This window comes from Chiloscyllium plagiosum, unplaced genomic scaffold (genome assembly GCF_037043375.1).
Source record: "Chiloscyllium plagiosum isolate Xiang-an unplaced genomic scaffold, Cpla_swu_hap1 HiC_scaffold_25, whole genome shotgun sequence".
Taxonomy (NCBI): domain Eukaryota; kingdom Metazoa; phylum Chordata; class Chondrichthyes; order Orectolobiformes; family Hemiscylliidae; genus Chiloscyllium; species Chiloscyllium plagiosum.
The window spans coordinates 39707680-39718573 of NW_028270163.1; the positions used below are offsets into that span (position 1 = coordinate 39707680).

General features: G+C 40.0%; 1 protein-coding gene across 8 annotated transcripts in view; it reads right to left on the reverse strand.

Moving 5' to 3' along the window:
* The window catches only part of LOC122562185 (monocarboxylate transporter 7-like), a 32297-nt gene extending 23152 nt beyond the window's left edge, over positions 1 to 9145 (reverse strand). For 7 of the 8 annotated variants that reach the window (XM_088000631.1, XM_043714828.2, XM_043714830.2 and 4 more), the window contains exon 1: positions 900 to 1036. Coding sequence is in view for 1 of the 8 variants with exons in the window: in XM_043714823.2 (XP_043570758.1) it covers positions 900 to 1134 (235 nt within the window). In the remaining 7 variants the exon portion in view is untranslated. Of the gene's footprint in view, positions 1 to 899; positions 1151 to 8304; positions 8397 to 8812 lie in introns of those variants that run through there. The other variant, XM_043714823.2, reaches the window with a different exon arrangement.
* Between the last annotated feature and the right edge of the window lie 1749 nt (positions 9146 to 10894).

Here is a 10894-nt window from a genome sequence, read left to right on the forward strand (position 1 = left end):
TATTGTTGAAGTTCAAAAATTAACTCTAAAGCTTGGAGTATACAATTTATTTATCCTCTACTACTGGATTAAAGATTATTCTGTCTGTATTATAATTAGATGCTGAGCACTTATTTTTTAAAAATAGCAATGTCTACACAGGTTGTTGACTAAGGGTGTAATTTAAACTTGATCTATACGCTAAAAAAGGTCAGGGATAAGTTAGGCTGCTGTAATACTCAAAGCCACTTTCAGAATTAAAGGTGAAAAACTTATGCTCTTCAAGAAGAGGTAACTTATACATTAATTTGATGTTAATTAATTTGTATAATTGAATAATTTGTTGCCCATTATGAAATTAATGCCAACTTGAAATGTTAGATTAATCCAGATTTCCATGCAAAAAAATACTTTTTGAATTATTTGGAATACACTTCATAGAATAAGTTAATAACTCAAACCCTTCTCCAATCATTCAACATTTACGTGTTTATCCTTTCTACATTTGCTTTTGGTTCTGTTCAGTGCATATATCTTCATTTTACTCAAGCTGCAAACAGTGGCTATAAAACAACTTTCCATAAAAGGCGTTTAACAGTAGTGAAACAAGCATTTACTTTCATCTAAACTTCAGCAGATAATGACATTGAAAAGGAAGAAAACCCTTTGCATTACAGCAACTTGTGCCAAAACTGCACTTTAGAAAATTATAAACAAGCCATAACAATTGTGTGGGATTGCAGCTGTAATTTCCAGTATCTTATATTATTTTTCTTGGGTGTGCCAATTCCAATTGTATAAATATTGTCAGTGCTGTAAATGAAGTCTGCAGGATACTTGTCAAGGCTGATACCTAAATTCTAGCCAAAAGCAGAAAAGTGAACATTTCCAAATACTAAGATTGTCAAAGTCCTCCTTACCTGTAAACATCATTACAAATGCAGAGATAGATAATATCCAGGACACTCTGCTGTTGGACACATCGAAATAAGCCATTAGGTCATAAAAGAAAACACCTAATGACTTCATTATGCCATATGTGAGTACTTCTATGAAGAAAAATGCGATGGCTATGATCCAGCCCCAACCTCCATCTGGAGTTTTAGTGTAAACATTGATTGTGCATCCCCTTGTGTTTTCCATGAACGTGTTCATTTCTACAATGTGTTTGCTGCAATAAAAAAGTCTGTTTCAGTTTTTAGACATAGACTAGTAATTCCACTCAAATGCTTAGTCTTCCGAATATTAATGTTGGTTTTTTCATAATTATAATTAAGTGCACATATCACAATGCAGATCTTACGACAGCAAACACACTTTGCTGAAAATATGGAGAGCAGATGTGTTATGAAACTCAAATCACTGAGGCCTATAACTATCTTAAGAATAAAAAACTGAAATGAAAGCAAAATTTTGAGAAGATTTGTAGGTCAGGTTGAGGTTCTGGATGTAAGTTAGCTCACTGAGCTGGAATGTTTGTTTTCAGATGTTTCGTCACCATACTAGGTAACATCATCAGTGAGCCTCCAGTGAAGCATTGGTGGTATGGCCCGCTTTTTATTTATGTGTTTAGGTTTCCTTGGTTGGTGACATATTTCCTGTAGTAATGTCATTTCCTTTTATTTTTCTCTTGTTAACAAACACTACATTGGACAAACGGGCAGAAAATTAGCCACCAGGGTACATGAACATCAACTAGCCACAAAAAAACATGACCCTAGTATTTTTACATACAGATGAGGAAGGACAGTACTTCGACTGGGATAACACATCCATCCTCGGATAAGACAGACAGAGACGCACACGAGAATTCCTAGAAGCATGGCATTGCAACAAACTCTATCAACAAACACATTGACTTGGATCCCATTTACCACCTCCCTGAGAAAATGAAAAGGAAATGACATCACCAATCCAAGGAAACCTAAATAAATATAAAGCAGGCCATACCACCAGTGCTTCACCAGAGGCTCACTGATAATGTTATCTAGTATGGTGACAAAATGTCTGGAAACAAACTTTCCAGCTCAGTGACCAAACTTACATCCTGAAAGCAAAATACTGTGGATGCTGGAAGCCTGAATTAAAACAAATTGCTAGAGAAACTCAGTAGACCAGGCAACATCTGTTAAGTAACAGGTAATATTGAATCTCAATAGAACTCTTCTTCAGTGTTTTTATTGAAGATAAAAGATGTCACAATATTTATCTCTGTAGTTCCTGAACAGGAAAGCAAGAGAGATTTATTAAATAGCTCCATTTATTGTCTCAATATTGAGACTATACACTTAGTAATATTTATAGTGGATGCAGTCAGGCACGTTTGTATCTAAAGATGAATACAACACACATTCAAACACTCTAAAGCCTGTGTAGTATTATGATCAGAAAGGAACTGTGTTTGGACTAATGAGACATTAAAAGGAAATGGGAGTCTCCAATTGTGATAAAGTGAAACTAGAATTATGTGTGCGCAGACAGCTATCTTCAGAAATTCTATGGTAACTTGTACAGAGTTCTTTTTGCAGTCTTTTGATTCTTGTGTTTATTTTGAGTGGTGTAAAATATATATAAAACAAGGCATTTTTATTCTAACATTTTAGGCTTTCCACAGAAATTCTAGCTTTCTTTGCACAAGATTTCTGAGGCAAACCAAATATGATAAAATTTATTCTTTATATCAATGTGAAATGAAATTATTAATTTGTTGTTATTATTGTATATAAAATGCATGTGTTTTGGAAACCATTGAAGTAGTCTAGGCCTCTAGGTTATCAGTATTTTAACAACACATCATTATACCCATTGACCAGTAATCCATACTCCTGGACCATTGATCAGGAGACAAGAGATCACATTCTACCTTGGAAGTAAGTGAATTTAAATTGTTAAGCAAAAAAACGTTAAATTAAAAACAGGTAACCTAGAAATTATCAGATGGTCATGAAAACATATCTGGCTCACGAATATCCTTCAGGGAAGGAAACCAGCCATCCTTATTTTTAATGCAGCATTGGTCCTGAAATCAACATTCCAAACTTACAGCTAAAAGACTGGGTATTCATGAGTTGCAGCACCCGATTAATATTCTATCAAACTGCCAACTCATCTCTGCAATCATTAAGGAGCTACAAAACTAATTCCGGTTCAATGAAAAGTGTAGAAGTGTGTAAGCAGTCATTATAGGAAGGGCTATGTGATCACAGATTTAAGAAATTGAATGAAAACTCTGCATTCCTGCAAATGGTGGACAATTATATAATTAACAAGAGGAAGAAGTTCTGTAAACATTCTGTAACACCCACATCAAATGCCTGTGAACTTGAGAAGCTGATGGACTTATTAGACCATGAGATGCAGAAACCCAAGTAGACCATTACGGCTATTGAGTCTGCTCTGCCATTATGGCTGATCTGATAACTCCATTTTCTTGCTTTTTTTTCCCATAACTCTCAATTCCCTTGCCGATTAAACATCGATCCACCTTAGTCTTGAATATACTTAATCACCGGCTCTTTATAGCACTCTGTAGTAAAGAATTCCACAGATTTGCTGCATTTGTACAGAAGAAATTCCTCCTCATCTGTCTTAAATGGGTGACCCATTATTGAAAGATCATGCCCTGTGTTAGAGGCTCTCCCACAAGGTAAAAGAACCTTTCTATGTTTACCCTGTGAAGTCCCCTAACAAAGTCATTTGTTGCAGTAAAGGTGTCTCTTTCTGGACTCCAATGAGTACAAGTCCAATCCACAACCTCTCATCATAAGACAGTCCCTCCATACCTGGTATCAATCTAGTGGCCAGTCTCTAGACTGCGCCTAATGCAAACATATCTTTCCCTAGATAGGGGAACCAAACAGATCACAGTATTCCAGCTGTGTTCTGAACTGTACTGTGTTCAGTTTTAGCAAGACTTGTTTATTTTTTAAAAAGCTTCATTCCCTCTGAAATAAAGTCCAACATTCCAATTGTCTTCCTTATTACCTGCTGAACTTGTATGCTAGCTTTTTGAGATTCATGCGTGAAGACACCCAAATCCCTGTGCTTTAGTTTTTTGCTTCCTGTCAAAGTGCATGAATGACTTATTGTATTCCACCTGCCACGGTTTTGCCTGCTCACTTAATCTGTCTTTACTTTAAAAAAAAAGGTAAGTGGACTATGGACAATTTGCAATGACAAAATAGACCCTAGGTAGGGGGAGCAGTTTGATAGCTGACCATCTTTTATCTATTGTACATAAACAGGGAATGTCTCTGGGAAGTAATTAAAGGTGTAAATTTACATTCCCAGGTGCTGATAACTACCCTTCATTTTCATTAAAAAGTGGTCAAGACCTGCTCAGAATTACTTTGCCTCATGGAGAAAGAAAGACCATAGGGTGTTGTGACACAGTGATAGTGTCCCTGCCTCTAGACCAGAACAAAACTCAAAGGTTTATGTTCATATCCCATCTTGTATTAGAGGTGTCATAACATATCTGAACAGGTTGATACGGTGTTGGGAACCTGTGGTGATCGTGAGGCAGTGAAAGGTAGCATGTGTAAAGAAGAGAGAGAGTGTGCAGGTATGTGTTGGTACCCTATAAAGGGCGATAAACCCTATGGGGGATGGTGTGCAGGTAACAACTCTTAATGCTTCCTCCTACCATTTTGACGAAACAATACTTAATCTAACACTTCTCAGAATATCACAGCAAGCTACCTCTTTCTTTTAAAGATCATCTTTTTTGAGAATGTATGTCATTGCAACTACATAGTTTTGAAAAAGCAAATGTTTATTTTAACTTATACCTATGAGGAAGCATGCCTAGTTTCAGAGTCAGAGTTTTTAAATAGTTCCAAAAGAGGCTATTCAGCCCATTTTGTCTGCACCAGTCATCAAACATCAATCTATTCTAATCCCATTTTCTTGACCTGTAACCTTATATGCTAATCTGTTTCAAGTGCTCATCTAAATATTTAGTCATAGAGTCATGGAGATATACAGCATGGAAACAGACCCTTCGATCTAACGGTGGCATGGTAGCTCAGTGGTTAACACTGCTACTCAGCAGCAGGGTCCCAGGTTCGATTCCAGCCTCGGGTGACTGTCTGTATGGCGTTTGCACATTCTCCCAGTATCTGCGTGGGTTACCTCCAGGTGCTCTGGTTTCCTCCCACACTCCAAAGATGTGCAGGTCAGGTGAATTGGCCATGCTAAATTGCCCATAGTGTTAGGTGCATTAGTCTGAAGGAAATGGGTCTAGGTGGGTTACTCTTCAGAGGGTTGGTGTGGACTTGTTGGGTCGAAGGGCCTGTTTCCACACTGTAGGGAATCTAGTCTAATCTAATCTAAACTTGTTATGCCAGCCAGATAGTTGAAATAAATCTAGTTTCATTTGCCAGTATTTGGCTCATATCCTTCTAAACCCTTCCTATTCATACATTTCCAGATATCTTTTAAATATTGTAATTGTACTAGCCTCCACCACTTCCTCTGGCAGCTCATTCCATACACGCACCACCCTCTGCAGGAAAACGTTGCCCCTTAGGTCCCTTTCAAATTTCACACCTTTCACCTGAAATTATGCTTTCTAGTTCTGGACTCCCCCACGCCCAAGGCCCTTGTCTATTTACCCTATTCATACCCTTCATGATTTTCTAAACCTTTATGAAGGTCACCCCTCAGCCTCTGACATTCCAGGAAAATGGCCCCAGCCTATTCAGCCTCTCTTTATAACTCAAACCCTTCAAATCTGGCAACATCCTTGTAAAGCTTTTCTGAATCTTTTCAAGTTTTACTCTTAAAATGTCAAGTGTTCCTGCTTCTACACTTTTAGGCAATGATTTCCAGATATCTACTACTTTTGGGTGGAAAAGTTTTTCCCCCTCAAATCCCCTATAAATTTCCTGCTCCTTGCCTTTTTTAAAAAAAAACTTTCCCCCCTTAGTATCAGGGTCAATAACCAGAGCTGAAAATGTGTTGCTGGAAAAGTGCAGGTCAGGCAGCATCCAAGGAGCAGGAGAATCGACGTTTCGGGCATGAGCCCTTCTTCAGGAAGGGCTCCTGAAAAAGGGCTCATGCCCAAAACGTCGATTCTCCTGCTCCTTGGATGCTGCCTGACCTGCTGCGCTTTTCCAGCAACACATTTTCAGCTCTGATCTCCAGCATCTGCAGTCCTCACTTTCTTCAATAACCAGAGACAGAGCTTCTCCCTGTCCAGGCCCCTCAAATTTCTACAACTCAATTAGATTCCCCCATCAGCCTTCTCTGCTTGAAGGAACATGACCAAGCCCATGTCATCTCTTTTTGCTGAACTGCTTCTGTTCAGACAACATCCTGGTGATCTCCTCTGCATCCTGTATGCAATCACATTCTTCTTAAATTATGGTGAGTAAAACTGAACATAGGACATTGGTTAGGTCACAGCTGGAGTACCTTCAGCTCCATGAAATATTATTCCTGGCATCGGCAGCATCTTAAAAGTGATTGGTTTCCTTCAGGCTGGGGTGAAGAATCTGACCTCTGTAATATTGTACAAGTACCAGTGAGGGACCCATAATTGTTTGAACTTCATTGGGTGCATTTTCTTTTTTAAACTCTGCCAACTGAGCAGTGTCATTTACAAAGGGAGATCTGCTGTATGTATAATGTGCCCCACTTTACCACTGCTGTCATGACAGAAAGTGTGATGCATAACACATCACCACCATGTTTGGTAACACCAAACAAAAATTGCTATGTGGCCAGAAATAGATGGATTAGTCATTGTCTGATTTTCATTCCCCACCTACTGAAATTAAGTAATTTGAGCAAAATCTCTGAAAGTACTTTGAATTAGTAGCAATTAAGATCCTATTTGGCAGGAATGAATTATGAATCATAGAAGATTAATATGCAGGTATAGCAAGTAATTAGAGAGGCAGATGAAATGCTGACCTCTACTGAGAGGATGCTGAAATATAAATGTTGAGAAATATTTCTACAATTGTACAAGGAATTGGTCAGACTGCACCTGGAGTACTATGTAGAACTTGACCATATTTGAAATATATGCAAGCATTCAAAACAGCTTAGGGATGGTTTACCAGGCCAACTCCTGGGGTAGAATGGTTGACCAAGATGAAGTTTATAAGACTGAAACATTATCTTGAAATGTAATATTTTGTGGGGAGTCAACAAGGTAGATGCTGTGAGGATGTTTCCTCTCCTGGGGAAAATCCAGAACTGGAGATTTTCATGGAGGAATTTCTTAGTGTCAGTAATCTTCCAAATGCGGTTCCATAGATAGTAGTGAGGCTGGGCATTGAATATATTCAAAACTGATTTGGACATATTTAGGATCAATAAAGGGATTGAGGAATTATTTTCAGAAGGTGCTGTCGTTAGGGAATTGGACTTAAGGTTACAACCAGGTCTCAGCCATGATCTTATTGGACAGCTGAGCATGAGGGAGCTGATGATATAGATAGTTTTGTCAGAGATATTACTTGTCACAAACCGTGGTCCCCATTTTTTGGAAGCCAAATAAAGAAAAGGTCTTGCTGATCAAGAGAATAAAACATCTAAATAGCGAACTTGCAGTTTAATTGGCAAATTTGAAATGAACAAAAACAAAACAATCGTAACTTTTAAGCGATTATACACGTCCGGTAACGGCAGTCGACACAATGTCACCATTTTTACACGTCAACCTCAGCCAAGCTCAAAAGTTTTACACTGGCAAACTGCTTCCCTCAAATAACCACAGCAGTGTGGGGATGAAGGGCTGATTCGTTTCTTACACCATCTAGCGGCCAGGCAGTAATGGCGAAGAGAGCTGCACGCAGTGCGACTGAATAGCTGCAGGAGCACCTTAGTGGCAATGCACTTACTTCCGCGCACCCAGATGTTGGCTCCTGTCCGTCGCGCTAGCTAAATTAGCATTTTATTTAAAAATGGCAAGTTCTTCATGGCAGATGCGAACATTTATAATCACGAAGGTTAGATTGGAAAAGTTGGATCATAGTAGCGGCTGTATCGTAAACGGCAAAATGTATGACAACTTTTACTTTCGATAAACACGGGAGTCGGTGTCAGCGAGAGCGCCCCACTTCGATCCCCTGATGGGAGAAATGAGGTAAATTGCTCAGACACTTCCTCTCCTGGAAATTCAACTGTACAGCAGCTCGGAAATTAACTAGAGCCACGTTTTAAGCGCCCCGAACCAATTTATGCCATTTTTTGGGTAAATTGTTAATGTAAAGATATATGATAGAATTTCAGACAGCTATAAGATTTCTCGGTTGACATTATTTGCTCGGTAACGTAATTCGCGCAATATCACCCCTAAAGATCTGTACTCACCAGCTGAATACTGCAATTCTTCCCAAAATCTGCTGGAGATCCCTGCAATGCCACTCAAATTTAACTTCAAGTTGTCGACCCGACTTTTGGGGCTAAATAACAAAGATTAAAGAAGAAAATAAAAGCTTCCAAACAAGTCATATTATTCACAAAATGTAAACCGTTTCGAGTGTATGGAGGAGGTAGAAATTAGAAAACATTAAATTATAAGCTCCAGGAGATGATATTTACGTGACAGTCTGAAGGATGCCAAAACAGTAGGAAGAACAAATTTAAAAAATAAGTCTAATGGATCTGTACAGTTCTAGTGTTTTAACATTTATTTAAGAAAAAAAGGACTCTAATGCTGTACGTCATTCCCTGGACACAGAGTGCTATTTGTTGATCGGATGGGGAACACCACGACGATTTTCCTGAAGCTTTAAGACCGTACCAATATTAACAATTGGAACTAGAAAGGAAATAAAAAAATTGGAAGTCCAGCTCCTCTGTGGACAGAAGGACTTACCTTTAATGTACCCCCAGCCAGGCAAAACGTACCGAGTTTGCTGATATTTGGTCGGATACATTTGGTTACGACCCTAACTAGATGAACTATTTTAATATTGCTCCTCTTAGCTGAATTTTGGAAGGGCTGGTGAATGCAGGGGAGTCCCAGTGGTCTGTCCCTGTCTAACCTGGATCTCACTCTGTCCCTCGGCTCCCTCCGACCCCGTGCTCCTAGTTCTCTCCTTTCCTCATTACCCCTGTCTCTCCCCAGATTTTGATCGTCTCCTGCCCCCTCTAAAATTACTTGTTATTCATCTTCCTGCTGTTTTATACCGGCTCCAGCCGGTCTTTTGCGCACACACCGGCGTGCGCGCCTCCCTCTCTCCATCATCTCCGCGTGCGCGCACGCCAGCGTGGACGCGCACCAGCATCCTCTGGCTGGCGCTCCCTATTTTCCGGGCGATGCGGCACTTGCCCCAGCTGCCTCACCCCCGTCCCCAGCCTTTGGGAGCGCGCCCCCGTCTCCAACTGCGGAGTTGGGTGGCCGCGCATCTTTCTGGCAGCATCCCCCGGGAGCGCGCGTCCGGGGGGTTCGCGTGCTCGAAAGCAGTTGACGCCGGGTTCAGCAGGTTTATACCGGTCCAAAGCGAATTGAAAAACAAAACCCGGATCGTACTGTGGTTCCACCTTAAGATGGAGTTGATGAAGAGGTAACATCGGAAAGAGAAATCTTCTTGCCATTTTCAAACTGCTTTGTCTCTTTCGCCCTCTCCTCCCTTCCCCACTCCATCTCCCAATGCCTCCGAGAAAAGGTTCTTTATATTAAAAGTTGCATTTTTTTTCTTTGCAACGTTATCTCTTCGTATCTGGGGTTCTTCCCCCTGTGGTTAGAAGCCACCTTCAGAGCCCAATACCTTCGTGGAAGTTTGTCCCAATTCAGAATTTTTTTCCATTCAGTGAAAACCTGCCTTAACACCCTCAGCGCTGTCGACATCTTGTCACCTCATTGCAGGCGAAGGTGGATGTGACTATTGTAGGAAGATCTAATTGGCACAACATCCATGCTTTGAGCTGCTTTGGCAATTATTATTCATCCAGAAAGCATTAGTGATTACGAAAGCCTGGTATAAAGTCCTTTTTTTAACTACTTAGGATAATTAATTAACCAATTGCTCGTGATCTTACTGAAGGAAATTTCAAGTGCTCACCAGATTAAGAAAGGAGGTGAAAAACACTGATGATTCAGGAACAAAAACAGAAAGTGCTGAAGAAAACCAACAGGTCATGGAGAGAAAAACAGAGTTAATGTTTCAAGTCCAGTGGCCATTTGGCTGAACTGAGGATTCTGAGAGTTGGAGTACATTCCAAAGAGTGGTAACTGAACTTGGAAATCATTCATAGAATTGTTCTCATACAACTTGAGGCCATTCAACTCTTCATGATTGCCAGGATTCTTCAAATGACCATCATTATTTTGTGGCAGCGTCCTGCTTTCCCCCCATAACCTTGTGCATTATTTCTATCCAAATAATCATCCTCTTAAATGCCTCAGTTGAACCTACCTACACCACATTTCTGGGCAGTGCATTCCGTATCCAAATGACTTACTGTATGAAAATTGTTTTTTTGTCCCTCACATCACCCTTCTTTACCACCTCACTTTAAATCTATGCCCTCTTGTTCTTGTTCCTTTAGGAACACGGCATTTACGAGAACAACTGTATTTGTATTATCACTTTTATCACAGTTAAACGTCTCAAAGTATTTTACAGAAATGTTCTCAAACACACTGACACCAAGCCCAAAAGACAGTGAGAGATGATATTGGGTCTAAGGAGCAAAACGTTGAATCCATTTGGGTGGAGATCAAGAATAGTAAGGGGAAGAAGTCACCGGTGGGAGTAGTCTATAGGCCATCCAATAATAATGCTACAGTGGCACAGGCGATCAATCAAGAAACATGTGATGCATGTAAGGATGGAACGGCAGTAGTCATGGGAGACTAACATGCACATTGATTGGCTGAATCAAGGCTGTCTTGAAGAGGAGTTCATAGAACTCGTCCGTGATAACTTTCTTGAAAAATATGTTACTGAACCTA